This window comes from Lutra lutra, chromosome 11, assembly GCF_902655055.1.
Source record: "Lutra lutra chromosome 11, mLutLut1.2, whole genome shotgun sequence".
In the NCBI taxonomy this organism is placed as follows: Eukaryota; Metazoa; Chordata; class Mammalia; order Carnivora; family Mustelidae; genus Lutra; species Lutra lutra.
The window spans coordinates 50,104,468-50,121,262 of NC_062288.1; the positions used below are offsets into that span (position 1 = coordinate 50,104,468).

Consider the following 16,795-nt stretch of genomic DNA (forward strand, 5'->3'; position numbering starts at 1 on the left):
ACAACCCAATCATGCCCTTTACTCCATTTCTCCCCTGAACCACAGGGAGAGGGAGAGAGAGAGGGAAAAGAGAAGAGAGGTCTTCCTGTTTGTCACCATCACGACTGGGTAATTGTAGTTATCAACATACCTCCTGAGACAGTGGGCAAGGAGGAAAATCAGACCTTCTGCCATATGCCAAGCTACTTCTCATCCACTCTCCTCGCGAAAATCAGCTTTGGGAATTCATTCTCAAATGAGGGCGGGAGGGAGTTGCCGGAGTTAGATTATATGGCAAACAGTGGACTGTGATATCACTTGGAAGGTGAAACCACTGTTGCTTACTTTCAGGATCTGGCTTTATGGGGTCACAACTTGACAAGTGTCTTTTTAAAAAGCGAGGCTCGGGGTGCCTGGGTGGCTCAGTGGGTTAAAGCCTCTGCCTTCGGCTCAGATCATGATCTCAGGGTCCTGGGATCGAGCTCCGCATCGGGCTCTCTGCTCAGCAGGGAGCCTGCTTCCCTCTCTCTCTCTCTCTGCCTGCCTCTCTGCCTACTTGTGATCTTTCTCTCTCTCTGTCAAATAAATAAAATCTTAAAAAAAAAAAAAAGCGAGGCTCATTTGGGGCAACTGGGTGGCTCAGTGGTTAAGCCTCTGTCTTCGGCTCAGGTCATGATCTCAGGGTCTTGGGATCAAGCCCCGCATTGGGCTCTCTGCTCAGCAGGGAGCCTGCTAACCGCCACCTCCCCCCCCCCACCTGTCTCTCTCTCTGACTACTTGTGATCTCTGTAAAATAAATAAATAAATAAAATCTTTAAAATAAGTGAGGCTCATTTTACTTGGATTTTGAAGTCCGCTTCCTTCGTGAGTAACTGAAGGAAGCTCTGTTCTTGCCTAAGAGCTTTTTTTTTTTTTTTTTAAATTCTTCCCCCACTCCTGTGCTCACCAGTGACTGCTAAATATAAGGACCTTAGGAGATAAAAGAAGCTACTTAGGATTATTGAATGCCTGAAACACACAAAAACCCAGAGCAGAGCTAAACAGTGTAGATGATCGTTTGAGGACGGCAGTTCTCAAGCAGGTGAAAATGGTTTAACCAGACATGTTGCTCATCATGTAAATGACTCACAGATGATTTATGTTACCAACTTTTTTCTAAATTACCCTTTCCCCTCCTCAGTTGTGGGACCTCCAATAGGACCGATAAAACATTCTTTTCTTAGTGTGGTAAAATACACATAGTATAAAATGTATCATTTTAACTATTTTTAAGTGTGTAATACAGTGTCATTAAGTACATTCACATTGTGGTCCAACCATTATCCCCCAGGAGCTTTTTCATCTTCCCAAGCTGACAGTATGCTCCTGGCAAACAATCCCCCCACCTCCACTTCCTCCCCTCCCCTTCCCCCTCTTCCGTTAGCCCCTGACAACTACCGTTCTCCTCTGTGAATCTGACTCTTCCAGATCCCTCAGGTAAGTGGAAACAAAGCGTTTGTCCTTATGTGACTGGTTTCTTTTTTCACTTAGCATAGTGTTTTCAAGGTTCATCCATATTGTAGCAGGTGTCAAAATGTCCTTTCTTTTAAGGGCTGAATAGTGTCCCATTGTTGGCATTCGCCATATTTTGTTGATGCACTCAGCGAGTGATGGAGTTTGAGTTGCTTTCGCCTCCTGGCTCTTATGATTCGTGCTGCTACGAAAGTGAATGCACGGATAGAGTTTTCCTGCTTTCAGGGGTTTTGGGTACATGCTCAGAAGTGGAATTCCTGGATTGTCTGGTAATTCATTGCTAAAGTTCTTGAGCAACAGTCATACCGTTTTCCACAGCGGCTGTACCATTTTGTATTCCCACTGTGTTACCAACGTTTTTCTTCAGTGGTTTGGAATAATGCTCTCTAGACCTACAGCTTTCTTCGAGTTCTGTGTGGTTGGAGAAAAAGTCAAGGTATGCTTTCCCTTCAGTTTGTTTGAACACAAAGGAAAGATTGTGAGATGACAAGAACAAACGTGCTTTGCTAATAACTCTGTAAGCTTCAAGCAGAAGTTCCTCCCTTTGCACCTTCATTTCTCATTCTAACCGGTGTGTGCACACACTTCCCGGAGCTACAGTTACAGCACAGAAATACCTACATTCTGGATCACTTACTCTTTGTTTCTTCACAACGTTTATGTTTATAGATGAGAACAGACTGCGCTTTGTGTGAAAACACTATGTAACCACTATATTTGATAGTTGCCATTTCTTTTAAGTATGTTTAAATGATGTTGCCATTGACATCTTCACAGAACTTTGTTTCTCTTGAATGATTTCCTGATTTGAATTAGGACAAATTCTCAGAAGTAGAGGAGACCGCGACTCTGTTTAACACTTTTCTAAAGGAGATTCATCTTCCTTGCAACCTTAACATTTGACTTCCCAGAGATGTATTTATATCTTTAAAATGATATATGTTGTTAAAATAACATTTTGTCATTCAACAAATTTTAAGGACTTAATCTTATCAGCCCAATAAAAAAGCCAATTTTTTGCTGTACGATAGAGGAAACCTGAACATCTTAGAAGCTGTCATTCAAAATATTTGTATATATTGGGACACCTGGGTGGCTTAGTGGGTTAAGTCTCTGCCTTTGGCTCAGGTCATGATCTCAGGGTCCTGGGATCGAGCCCCACATCGGGCTCTCTGCTCAGCAGGGAGCTGCTTCCCCTCTCTCTCTGCCTGCCTCTCTGCCTACTTGTGACCTCTCTCTCTCTGTCAAGTAAATAAATAAAATCTTTTAAAAAATGTATATAAGTGAAAATGCTTTTTTCCCCTTCATTAACTCTGAGAACTTTCTGAATAGGATATTTAACCTTTTCTAAACATATGTACCCACTTGTAAGAAGAGAGCCCAATCCCTCTGCCGATATTTTTACTGAGGATTTGTATGTCATTACATCAACCATATGTGCACAGAACCTATTAGTTAGTACATAGCTTTTTGATAGTACTGTGAAAGAGAAAAGAATTTAAAATGTATATTCTGCCCTGGAAAAGATAATAATGCCAAAGAAAAGTTTGTCAAGACAAGAAGTAGCTAATCAATATCTCAATACTCAAAGCATCGTGCAGCCCACCCCAGCCATTCGTGGACCAAAGAAGTCAGCAGGGGCTGGGTGAAAAGCAATTCCATGTGACAATGAATGTGAGATTAAATATGTAGTGAAGAAATTAATACACAGTTCTAATTTTTGTCATTCAGAATCAAGAGTTGAAAGTAGCAAAAGCTGCTCCCCTATTCGATGCCACTACCTCTCTCAACTTCAAAGGTAAGTGGTGACCTCTGACCTTTGCTCTGTAGACATGATGTCTTTACTCTTTGCTCTTCTTCCAGCTAGTCACATTTTGGTGAAGAGGGGAACAACTCAGCTAAATTTATCCCAGGACAGTGCTCTAAAATCTTGAGAGACCAAATGTACTGTAAGGCGAATTTTTAGGATTTCTTTAGGCTATGTTCATGGGTACAGATGTTCTTTGAATGACCTTTTCACTAAATCAGGGCTGATAGAGAAAGCTATATGTAGAGACTTACCCTGAGATGGTTCAGTTGTGCAAAATCTAATTAAAATTGAATTCTTGAAGTGAAGTGTATACCTGGGAGTTCCGGTCAGAGTGGGAAGGGCTGTCTCCAAGATCTCCAAGATCAGGTACCTGATCTTCTTGGGGTGCCTTTCTACACATTCTTTTGCACTAACACATCTTCTGTTTTGATACTTCTGTTGACTAAGCTCATGCCTACTTCTCGTCACCCACTGAGAAACTCTATAGTGAAGTGATTACTTTGACTTTGGACTTGCTTACCCCCAGTTAAGTCTGTTTTGTCTCCTCTTTGAACATTTCATGTGTACAGAAGTCCTGTTGGGTGAATGAACTAAATAGCTTTTCTCCGAAGGACTAAGTTAGGGGTGACAACAACAGTCTGAATACCTCAAAAGGATTTAATTTTTTTTTTTTTTAAAAAAAGCGTGGCTTACTATGGTAGTATGCAATATTATTTTCATACAGGTGTACTTGAGACCAGATTTTAAAAAAATATCTGTTGTAACAATAACCATAATCTAATCAGCATGTCCATCAGTGTGCCTGCATTCTCCAGAGTCTTCTAAGATCTCCTCTTGATCCAAGTCTCAGGGCCAGACACAGAGGGAAAAGCTTGCCGACGTTTTTTCTCTACAATTCAGTCTTCAGCAGCTTGAGAGCTTTCTTCATGTTGTCGAGCACTAACAGGGAAAAAGTTGCCAAGGTCATGATGTCACCAGAATTATACCAATAGCTCTAGTAAGCCCCTAAACTTGGGTACTTTATTCATTTTGAATGGGGTGCTATTTCATGATAGGGTGTATTGTTGGTAATTTTGTTAAACATATTTTTCTAAAAGTATGTGACATGGCTTTTACTACAATCCAGTTTTCTCCCAATATTTCTCACATGTCTTTTCTACAAAGCACTGTGATATTACCCGTGCCAGATACGTGCTTTTAAGGAGCTCAAAGTCTTATTTCTTAATAAGACTGGCCATGGGGGCGCCTGGGTGGCTCAGTGGGTTAAGCCGCTGCCTTCGGCTCAGGTCATGATCCCAGGTCCTGGGTTTGAGCCCCACATCGGGCTTTCTGCTCAGCAGGGAGCCTGCTTCCTCCTCTCTATCTGCCTGCCTCTCTGCCTACTTGTGATTTCTCTCTGTCAAATAAATAAATAAAATCTTTAAAAAAAAAAAAATAAGACTGGCCATTATCTCGAGAAGGGCTAGTACTTGGAATGTGCTTTCCTGGTCCTCCCTGCACCCACTGGAGGCATTTCTAATGGACCATGAACATCTTTGCTGCTGCCCAGATGCAGCCTCTAGTCTTTCCCAGCACACTGTTTGAGGCTGCGTCACTCAACAGGTATTTTTGTGATGAACAAAAATATTCAGTGCCTGTGCATTGAGAAATTAAACAGTGGTTAGTGTGCCTGCTGAACTGAATTTTAAATTTTAATTAATGTGATGTTAAAGAGCTACATGGAGCTCATGGCTCACATATTGGGCAGTACAGTTCCAGGCAGCCCTAGTCACTGAGCTGAATTGGTTCTTAGGACAAACCCAATTGTCTTCCCAGAAGGACTCATTAGTGACCACAACAGGAACAGTCTCCTATTGAGGTGCTCTGTCTGCTCTGAGTTTAACTTTTTTTCCTTTCCATTTTATGGCAACTCCAGGGATAGTGAGTATCTTGCCAACTCCTGGGAACCATCTTTCCTACTGATCTTTAAAATTGAACTTAAACTCAGCAGCACCAAATGGACCATATCATTTTACTTTCATTATTTGGAAAAAATATTGAAGGCCTTAAGATTCCTATTACTCGTGTAATAGGACAGTTACTGTATTGCACTCGATTCTGTCGTAGGACTCTTTATGACAGGGTGCCTGAGGAAACCTTGAGAAGCACGTAATATGGCTGTAGAATCCTCCCAGAGAAAAAGATACCCAATCAAAAGACTCTTTCATAAATTATTCACTTAAATAAATGAGACCAAAGTGAATATGACTTGCCAGAGGGCACAAGGCTAGTTAGGGTCACACTGATTCTCTGCACGTCTGAGCCCAGCTTCCTCCCTCCTCAACATGTAAGTGGACTGTAAGTGCAACAGCAAGACACGTTCACAGGAGGTGACACTTACATAGAGCTGTATCTGAAGGTTCATAAGCGTAGAGACGATTTGAGTATCTTCCAGTGATGTCAGCTCTAACTGTCAGGGATGGGTCTACAATGAAAAAGCAAATGGGAATGGAATCAATGTTTCCAAGGAAGCTCTGTTGCGTGAGGAAGCCCACGTACTTGTCCATGGCCAATGAGAGGAACACAGCGTGTGATCCCCCTCATGAAGGTCTAGTCCATCTACTTGGCAACCCAGCCTGTGGCTGCCAGTCCCCAAAGCAGGGCCCAGAGCCCCCGACAGCTGCACAATGCTATTTGTAGCCAAGGTTATGAACCCTGCTATTCTATCTATAGCAACCTGAAAACAGAAGAAGACATACTGGCAGGGGGATGTTGGGTGCTTTGGTGAAAACCCTGGCATTCTATACTAAGGCATTTTGAACTTTTGAAATGCTTATGTTGTAATCACAGCCTGTTACCAGGAGCAACCTAGCTAATTAGAAACTGACTTCTAGTTCTCGAAATAAAAGGTTGTTTTTAATGAATAAAATAATGCAAACCATTAACGGCACCAAAGTTCAAATAAGCACGTAGGGCCCCTCTCTGTTTTTTACTTTTTTGTGATCTAGCTGTATTTAAAAAACAAAGATTTAGGAGTCTTCCTTTATGCATACCTATGATAGTCCTTAGAGTTTTAAATCCATTTTTCCGTGTTTTATATTTATTTTGAAGTTAACCACTCATGGGAAAAGAAGGCATTTTTAAAATAAGGCATATCGACAAGGGAGGTACTAGGATTTACGCAGGCCTAGAAACCTCTTGTCAGAGAGGTTTGAAAAGGCCCAAAGAGCATGTCCTGAAAATCAGATGGAGGAGGCACGTGAGACCCAGTTGGCTGTGCGCACAGTCTGGCCCTGGTACTTAATCCGATGATCTGTCATTTCAGAATGTTGGAATGGGTCCCACTGATGTTAATGACAAGAAGCAGACATTTATTTGTTCAACAAAGACTTAAAACCTATTATACTTCTGCTAGTGCAGAGGATACAAACACACGGTCTACTCTTTGTGATAAATTAACATAAGAAAAGCTTTTGAAACACCCAACCCTAGACTCACAAAGCTGCCCCCTGAACCACCTGAAGAGCTTCAAGAAATACCTCCTGCCTCCCATTCCCAGCAGGATTCTGATTTAATTGGTTTGAGGTGTGGCCCAGCAGCTTGTTTTTCTAAAATCTTTCAGATGATTCTAATCTGTAGCCGGTGTCCTTGCTCCTGAGCTGTAGTTGGTTCTTTTGGAAGGCATGGAATGTGGGTTACAATGCCCTTAGACAGGAATAAATACTATAAAAAGAACTCTAGCACAAAGTGTCACAAGATGACCCATAAAGTCCCAATTTAAACGTTCTAGATTTTCTAAATCCTCACATAACTGAGTGTATAAAATTAGCTTGAGTTCAGCCTTCCTGCTTTTCACTCCTTCACGTGTTCCTCTCCCCTGTCCTGTGCATTTAGTGTGGACTTGGCTGGATCCCAGCCCGGAACCACTTGATCAGTGCGAGTTCTGCCGTGTGATGGATTTATTTATGCGTTGTCCTTAAATCAGTATGACTTGGCTCAAAGCCAATCTGAATTCATGTGTCCAGTCATTTAACAAATATTTATTGCCAGCCTACAAGAGCGTCATGCTGAAAATATGATGGTTAGAAGAAACCCACACAACCCCAGCCACAAAGAGCCGTAGTCCTACAGGGGAAAATAGATACTAAACAATCACCCCCGGGATGCCTGAGTGGCTCAGTGGGTTAAGCCATTGCCTTCAGCTCAGGTCATGATCTTAGGGTCCTGGGATCGAGTCCCACATCAGGCTTCTTGCTCCGTGGGGAGCCTGCTTCGCTCTCTGCCTCTGCCTGCCACTCTGCCTGCTTCTGCACGATCTCTCTCTCTGACAAATAAATAAATAAAATCTTAAACAAGCAAACACAATCACCCCATAAATGCAAAATTATAACTGAGGGAAGAATGACTGCTGAGAGGAGCATGGTGCCACATGGGCACAAAGTGTTAGTTGTGCCAGGTCAGTGAGCGACTATGATGACTAGGTGCATGGGGGAAGCAGGAAAAGCTTTCCAGCAGAGGGAACAAGATGTGAAAAGTACCAGAGGCTGGAAGGAGCATGGCTCTGATTTCTTTTCTGGCAGCCATATTCCTAACTTGCCCAGAAATAATTACCAAAAAATGTCAGAAAGAAAAATCCAGCATACCAATTGGAAGTTCTCCTGATGAAAAAGAAGAATTTACCAGCCTGATGTTCTCAGGAAAACAGGCAATACATTTAAAAGTTAGCAGGGTGCTTCCCTCTCCGATATACTTGTGATGGGACAGGATAAGTTTACATGTGCAGATGAGAAACAAATGAGGAAATAGGTAGAAGCTTGAACTTTGTAATGAAGAAATGTTGAGAAACGTAAGGGAATGTTACACCCCTTGCTAGGGTGGGCCAGTGACATTGGCCGTGATGGAGTGGCAGATGAGTGAGGGAGACTCTGAGGAAGAGATAGCAAAGTGCTTGGGCAATTATCAGTGTGCTTAGTCTCATTGTCATTTTTACTTACCAATAAACATGATCCTGGGGACATATTGGCCATCAGGAGAAAGGTGTTTGTCAGTTGTTTCATACTAAGATTAAAAGAAAAAACAGTTTTAGCTTGTCTGTTCTTCAGGTACTGTCAAACTTGTTAATACAGAAATGTGTCTTCTACTGGGGGAGGCGTCTTGAGATACTGTAAGGCATCTCTCTTCTCCAGAGAGTTGATAATACAGATGAGGAGGTGAGTTACACACATGAAATAATCAATAAGATAGAGCCAAATGCAATGCGGAACCTGAGGTAGAGAGCTGAAGGAACATGATAAAGAGCAAAAAAATTCAAGAAGGGAGAATATAGAGGGAGTTCCAGTATGTGGGGAAGACATCTTGGATGAGAGAGATAGGGGGAAATAGAGTAGTGAAAAAAACAGGTCAGTTTTGGAAAATTACAGAAACAAACAGGCTTGTCTGAGGCACTCATCTTTAAGGAACACCGGTCAGCTGAGGGACACAGGTAGGAAAATGAATACCGAGGATCCACTTGGTGTGGTATTATGGAGGCCGTGCAGGTGCGGTGGGTGACCAAAGCAGGGCATTTAACCCTGTATGCAAGTTGGACTAAGACTTAGGGAGGGAGAAGTGTTAAAAAAAATAAATAGGACGGGACACCTGGGTGGCTCAGTTGGTTGAGCGGCTGCCTTTGGCTCAGGTCAAGATCCCAGTGTCCTGGGATTGAGTCCTGCATTGGTCTCCTCGCTCCACAGGGAGCCTGTTCTCCCTCTGCCTGCCACTCTGCCTGACGGTGCTCTCTCTCACTCTAACAAATAAATAAATAAAATTAAAAATAAATAAATGAGTAGGAGTCAGGTACGTGGAACACAAGTTTACTCCAGGCAGTGGGAAGAGTTTGTCCAAAGGTAGAGGGAAGGCACAGCACTTTCTGGTAGGACTGTGTGTTTTGGGAGGATTGAAATACAGAGGACACAGGAGGCAGTGGTGAGAGAAGATGCTAGAGAGCTCCTTTGGGGTTGGCTCATGAGAGGTCTTGCACACTATGCCAGTTTTTGCCTGTGTTCATAAATAGATCAGAACCCCTGGAGGGATTTAGAAGTACCATGATCCCAGTTTGGTTTTTGAGAGTCATTATCCTGAAGGCTATGTGGGATTAGCTAGGATTTATTTTGTAGGCAGGGAGCCATTTAGTAATACTGTAGTGACCTAAGCAGAGGGAGAAATTCTTACACTAAACAGTGGTCCTCACTTTATAGGGAAGTGACCTACAGCGAAAATATTTAGAAGTTAGAACTTGACTTGACTGCTGGAGGGGAGTAAGAGTGGAATCTTGAATGAAACTTTCAGTGAAACACGGACTAATGAAAGAAGAGCTGTGGAAAATCCCGCACCAAGCTGATAAATTCAGCACTGAGCACGTTGAGTTTAAGCTAATAATGCAAAATGTGGACCACGATTGCACACACAAGTTGGAAATTGTTGCGTGTTTGGGTAAGATTAGGCAATTACCAGTGCGTGGGCATTGATTAAAGGCAGATGTAGATGAAGCTGTCCACAAAGAATATAAAACAGTAAATAGAATATAAAATATTAGGAAGAGAAGCGGGCAGAGATTCACCAAGTCACTAATATTAAAAGGTAGAAAGAGGAGGAGATGCCTCTGGAAGGAGGGTGAGGAAGAACGACTGATGTGAATGTTCTTTGAAGAAGCCAGATTTGTCAGCTTGCGAAGAGGGAGGGAGAGAGAGTGAGAGAGTGAGAGGGAGAGTGAAAGAAGTGGGTGGAAAGGGGGAGGGAGGGCGGGAGAGGACCTAGGGTTAGGGAGAGTGGTTTTGTGAGTTGTTTATTGTTACTTTTTCCCTTTGGAAGGAAGGTGGAACTGTTTGCATCTGAATAGAAAGACCTTGCGGACTGAAAGCTTGGCCAACAGCAAGGGTGTTGATGGCAAAGTCAGGTGGGAATGAGTGCTTTAGACAGCTGGGGACCTGTCACTCTCCAGGAGAGAAGAGCTGAGAACTAAGAAGGGGGGCAGAGCATCAGGACTGCAGGGAAGAGGGCACAGGAAGAGATCTGCACAGAGAGCCTTGCATTTTTACAGCAACAGAGAAAATCCTGACCACAAGAGCGTATTTTTCAGACAGCCTGAAATTGTTAATTACTGAATAAAAGCACAGCCATGCAAGATAGATTATTAGTAAAATATCTCTTTTTTTCTCTGTCATCTGTGAAATGAGCTCTCCGGAACAGCCCCCAGTCAGTGCAGTATGACTAACATGCATAGGAAACCTGAATCATCCATTTCACATAATGAGCCACGGAGAAATGTCTGTGATGACGAAAACTGAACTTACAACTAGATTGAGGAGGACAAACTGCTCTGCCAATTTCTGGATTTCTTTATTTTCAGCAAACACTTTCTTTAAAGCTAGAATAGACCAAAGAATCAGTAAATACCCATCTCATCACTGGTTGAAACTATTGCTCTCTGTTATATCTTAAGCTGAACTGTATTTTCAGTATAATATCCAACTTTGCTTTTTTAGCAAACAATTAGTGAAGTAATATATAGGCCATTTGCTACCTTTGATGCTTGCCATTCACTCATTCATTCATTCATCCATTTTTTTCCCCAACCTATATTTATTGCTTGTCATGCGGTACAAACTGTTTTATGAAAAAAAAAAAAGAAGAAGAAGAAGAAAGAAAAGTAATGTGTTGTCTTCCTAGAGCTCAAATGCTTCTGTGGGAAACAGACCAAAAATAAATAAACAAATACATTATCTAATAACTTCAGTTGGAGATATGTACTTCGAAGAAAAATAAAGCAAGGCAAGAGGTTTAAGAGCTCTAGACTGTTCAAGGCAGAGCTCTCCCAGGAGGTGACATCAAAGGAGAGAATGAGCCATTCAAAGATTTTGGGGTTCTGTCATGCTGGGCAGAGAAGGCCGCAGGAGCAGTGGCCCGAGGCAGAAATGAGCTTAGAGAAAACTGCCCAAAGGCCAGGCTAGAGGAAGTAGAGAAAACACAAGGGCAGAATAGGAAGGAAAGCAAAGATAGCCAGGGGCCAGATTATGTCCAGCCTTGCAGGCCATGATCAGGAATTCAGATTTTCGTTTACTTGTGATAAGAAGCCACTTGAACACAGGAGCGAAAGGGTCTGATTTATGTTTAACAGCCTCAGTCTGGCTTCAGTGTGGAGAGCTGAGTGTGGGATGATTAGTTAGGTGGCTGATACAGTATTCTGACCAGATGGAATCTTGGCTTGGATCAGGGCAGTAGAAAGGAGTCAGTAAGAAGTGGCTGGATTCGGGCAGGACCTACACGATACATGGATCCCAGGACAAAACACAATTATGGGGTGCCTGGGTGGCTCAGTGGGTTAAACCCTCTGCTTTCAGCTCAGGTCATGATTCCAGGGTCCTGGGATCAAGCCCTACATGGGGCTTTCTGCTCAGCAGGAAGTCTGCTTCCCTCACTCTCTCTCTGCCTGCCTCTCTGCCTACTTGTGATCTCTGTCAAATGAATAAATAAAATCTTTAAAAAACCCCCCACAATTATGGAGCCCCTTATTAAAAAATTCTACAAGTTTTAAGACAGGAACAACCAGAGATTTAAATCCAGCACAGAAAACTTCCAGGCCTCCCGCCTTGTGTGAACGCACAGTTTGCACATCCTTCAAGCTGGGGCTGGCTTCTGGGTATATTTGGGAGGTAAAGCAGTGGTGTTTGCTGATGTAGTAGATATGGGTTACAAGAGAAAGCAAGAAGTCAGGATGAATCCTAGAGTTTGCTTTTTTTTTTTTTCCCTTCAAAATGCACCAGTGGTTAGCACAAAGTATGGAAATATTTGAAGTTACTTTAAAATATGTTTTTCTTACATGAAGATAACTGTTTTATTTAACTGTGCCAAGCGCTAAGGATAAAAAGATGAGTGACCTGAGCCTTGTCCCTAAAGCTAAAAGCCGATCAAGGAAATTATATTTAGAAGAATAAATTACCTTGACTGTGTGGGCATTCATCCAAGTGATGAATAATCATTATGGGTTTGTTGCTGTAAGAGACAAAGAAAGATTGGGTCATTTTTAACGAGCAAGATTTCTTGTATAGCGACATGCCACTAGAGGGTGCTCTTGTGAGCTTGGAGAGAACTCTGTAACCTGTATCTTTACCTTGTCTTGGATTTGTACAAAGCTTCTTCATAAGTCTGAGTCCAGATGAGTTGATCACCCCAACCTAGAGCAAAAGGAATGGGTGTATTTAAAACTATTATAATTTCTGACTAAAGCTGTTGAAAAGCAGTGGTAAAGCCTGGAATAAATATATACTGAATACCAATCAGATGCAAAACCCTCTAAAGAAAGTCGAAACAATGATCAACTTTGATAAATTTAGTTCAAAACTATTTTTTGGCACCCAAGCCTCAGGTTCTCAATGAAGGCACTGAAAGCCGACCGGAAGCGGACTCCTACCTCTGGAGAGGGTCTGGGGCAGTTTGGGTCCAGAGTCCTTGGTGTCTTTCTTAGCTCCTGATTTGGCTGTGATATCTTTGGCCAGAGTGGAAGAGAGGGCGACAAGGAGCAGGAATGCTGACACTGAGATCTTCTCCATGGCAAATCTGATATGGAAAACAAGGAAAATGACAATGAAACAAAAGGGAATTAGGAGCCTTCTCAGTCTTCAGAGTGTATCATGACCCTGGGATACAAAGGAACTGACGTTTAGCTGAGACGGAAAACATGCAGCTGGTGTGAAAAACTCCCTTCCACAGACTTTTCCTAAGAATGCTAGTGTGAATATCTATCTACTTTTGGATCCATCAACATATACAGACCCACGTAGATATAAATATAGTGAGGGAGCTCTCCACAGAAACCTATAGTATAGAAATAGGTATATAGATGTATTTTAGGAAAATAGATGTATACACTCTTACATTTAAGGGAATTTACATTTAAATTTTATATTTTAAAAATTTTACCACTGGAAGGCACCTTGGGGCTGCCTCCTCCTTTCCCACTCCCCACACCTCATTTTATAGATGAAGAGTCTGAAATTCAGGGAGATGAAGCCTCATGAGATGGGTAGAGAACCAAGTCCTCTGCATCTTGCCATTTTGCAGTGCTGGCTCCTGTTTTCCCGATCCTGAAACAATCACCCTCAACATACGTACTTCTTTAGCCTTCTGTGAAAATGGGGCTGTTGCCATTAAAGAATAAGATCTAAGTAAAGAGAATCCTTATTTAACTCAAAGCTGCCAACTTTGTCACATAACTGAAAACTTAGGCCCAACTAACTCTCTCCCTCGTGTAACATTCACTCAAATTCCATTTATTAGTTCTGAGGTGACAAAAATATGTCCACGCAATTTTATTCTACTGAAACAATTCTTTGACTCTCTCCATGGGCCTGTATCAGTAGGTGATGTTGGGCATGGGTTTTGGGGCACAAAAATATTCTATGGGGCTTATAAGACAGAGAAACCAACCCCTGTGTGTCTCCTTGTTAATTTTTTTTTTTTCCCTTCCAGTATTTCAGTTAATTCTTCAGGAAAGTTACAGCACTACAAAGCAGATGCCCATAAACAGGAAAGGGAACGGTTAGTTAAGGTGGATGAGTGAGCAAGGGAGTTGCTAACTAGTAAAGAGAGTTGCACTAGCAGATCACTACAGTTACCCATTGCATAATTAGAGGTGGGATTCCAGGAAAGACAAAGACTGAACTCGCTTCACAAAACCCTCACTAACATGGGTGTAGGCCTCAGCAAAGCGCAAAGGAAGCAAGATGGACTATCAATGCTTGGTATTTTCAAGGTGGGAAAGCTTCTCACGTTCTGATAGCTTGAGTGGGAATTTTTGCTGAGCGTTTGCTCTTTTAAAAAAAAAAAAGCGTTTGAAGCTACCAAATTCCGATGATGCCTTGGCTTCACCTGACCAATTATCATCTATCCCAATCATACTATGTGGCCACAAAATGTCTTACTCGAAAGAAGACCTAAACAAAAAGCAAAGATACACTTGCTTCATTTTCTACTTGGATAAGAATGTGTACTATAGGTCAGCAATTCCCAGCCTTCTTAGTACAAAGACTTCTTTTTCATATAGAAGAGAAACACACACACACACACCAGGAACTTTGATGTGAGCCTAATTGTACTTTCAAAATATGAGTTGATTCAGAAACCTATGACCTATAACCTATAACTGGCAAATAACTCCTTGGAATTTATCAACAAACATTTGCTTTTGTCTTTTATATATAGCAATAGCTTCTCTTTATGTTAGGAAAAAAACCGTGACTCGGGGGTGAAACATTTGATCTGTGCAGCTCCTGGAGAGTTCTTACGGCGTGCTCCCTTGTCACAGTCCTGTAGCTCAGCAGTTGGAAGATGCACTTAATGCCTGTGTTTCTGCAGGATGACTCACTGAAGCCTATTGTCGCTCCTGCTGTATAAACACACTGCTGTGGCCTCACTTTCTGAGATTCATTCTATTGGGTTCTCATAGTAAGTAGACTCTGCTCTGCAAGGGTCCTGCCTGAACCACCTCAAAACAGAACGCTAACTGGGAGAGAGAGAATTTGGATGCACACGTGTGTGCGCGCACACACACACACTCTATGGAACCAGCCCGTTTTACTGGTCACTGTACGTCTGTCTTCTTATCTTTAACAGGGAATGAACCTGCAGAAGGTTTCAGTGTCTCTGCTCATAAATGCTTCCAGAAAGCAGCCAGATCTCTCCTCTTAGATCCCATGCCGTGAATTTCAAGACTGCAAATGCAACAAGAATATCTTCACGGCAGATGGAGAGACAGAACTGTGTTTCCTCAGGTGCAGTGATAATCATGAAATGCAGTTCCCAGCGGGCAGTCCGAGCTGAGGTTTGCCAGGCCCATGAGTCTGTGCTCCAGCCGTGGGTGAGAGGCAGAGAATTAGATGGTGACCAGTGCTTAGTAGCAGAGGACGCTGGGCCCTGTCCCAGGCCTGACTGCCGTTAGAGCTCACCCGACCCTAAACCCCTTGTTTCTAGAGGGAGAAAGCATTACCTTGAAACAGCTCAGGAATGCAGCCCTCTACCAGCTCTGCCCAAAGAGAGGCCCCAGTAAGCCTTAGATGGAAAGTCCATTATTCCCTGTCCAAGTCCCTGGAAACTCTCTCCTTGGATTCCTGCAACTTTACGATGTAATCAGAGCGAGTGCCCTGCAGGACAGTCTTGTCAGGAGTCTTACCTGGTTTCCCCACGCACCTGTCCACCTGTCGGTGTGAGCCAGCCGCCTCTGTGCTGTCCGAGCCTCCTGGTGTGCTGGCTCCCTTTGAGCTTCTATTTATGTGTGGAGCACACCTCAATCCCACCCACTGATCCCGTATATACGTGTTGCAAACCCAGAAAGGAACTTTCCTTTTCCCCAGCGATGATCTTCCCTGGGCTAAAGAGTTCCATGTTTTTAAAAATAACAGTGCAAAGGATATGTTTTTCAGTATGCATATTTTTAACTGTTTGTGAAAGTATATTGTTAAGAGATTTGGAAAAGATGGGCAGAGTGCCAAATCCAGGTAAACTTTAAATGAAGACATTTGATTTGCCTGAAGGCTGATTTGTCTTTACATGATTGGATGGAGTGTGTGGTTTGTAGATTTTTTTCCCCCTCCCCCTTGGGCAGATTGCCCTTACGTAGTTGAGAACACACAAGAGATGATTCATAATTCTTAACTCCGCCAGTCTTTGACCTGCTACCCTCCATTGTAGTACAAATTATTTTCCACCCTACACTTCCTCTTCCTGGCAAACAAAATGTATATTCACAATGGCAGTGAAGAAATTACAAATCAAGTAATCAAAAGGATTTCAAAGTTGAGGAAGTTACTGAAAAAAAGAAACCTAATACTATGGGTTTTTATTAATTACATTGTAGTTGAATCTATGCAGCAATTTCACTCAGAAAAGTTCAAAAGTAATTCACAGGTATTCTCTCATTTAACTGCAAACTTTCCTGTGAGGCACGCAGAAAGCCATTTACCTCATTTTTCAGACCTAGAAACTAAGGTCTGCAACTAGTTTTTTTCACTCAAGATTACACAGTCATTCACTAAAGATTTTAAGACTGTCTTTTTTTTTTTAAGATTTTATTTATTTCTTTGACAGATAGAGATCACAAGTAGGCAGAGGCAGGCAGAGAGAGAGAGAGAGAGAGAGAGAGAGAGAGAGAGAAGCAGGCTCCCTGCTGAGCACAGAGCCCGATGCGGGACTCGATTCCAGGACTCTGGGATCATGACCGGAGCTGAAGGCAGAGGCTTAACCCACTGAGCCACCCAGGTGCCCAAGACTGATTTCCTATAAAAAATTTCAATCCTGAGTTTTGTTGATGAAGCCATATACAATCCTTAAAGCTCAGAATGGGTAAATCTTTAGCAATAGAAAATTAACTAATGAGATACAAACCCTATAAAATAACTTTTTAAAATGGGTTAAGATCATAATATTTCAAAACATTTTCAAGTGTATATATATTTTTATAAAGCCAAAATTCCCATGGGCAAA

General features: G+C 42.3%; 1 protein-coding gene across 3 annotated transcripts; it reads right to left on the bottom strand.

The window, feature by feature from the left end:
* Positions 1–3,944: 3,944 nt before the first annotated feature.
* Positions 3,945–15,614, bottom strand: AGR2 (anterior gradient 2, protein disulphide isomerase family member). 3 transcript variants are annotated; one of them, XM_047696055.1, is made up of 8 exons: positions 15,486–15,614; positions 12,729–12,874; positions 12,429–12,492; positions 12,258–12,310; positions 10,612–10,685; positions 8,275–8,338; positions 5,682–5,765; positions 3,945–4,240 (listed from the first exon to the last, which is right to left on the bottom strand). In XM_047696055.1, the coding sequence occupies exons 2-8, from the start codon at positions 12,865–12,867 to the stop codon at positions 4,191–4,193; spliced, it is 528 nt and encodes a 175-aa protein (XP_047552011.1). In that variant the 5' UTR covers positions 12,868–12,874; positions 15,486–15,614; the 3' UTR covers positions 3,945–4,190. The 3 variants fall into 3 exon arrangements, with proteins under 3 accessions (XP_047552011.1, XP_047552012.1, XP_047552010.1); XM_047696056.1 differs by having other exon boundaries at positions 15,511–15,538; XM_047696054.1 differs by lacking the exon at positions 15,486–15,614 and adding an exon at positions 15,303–15,408.
* Positions 15,615–16,795: the final 1,181 nt, after the last annotated feature.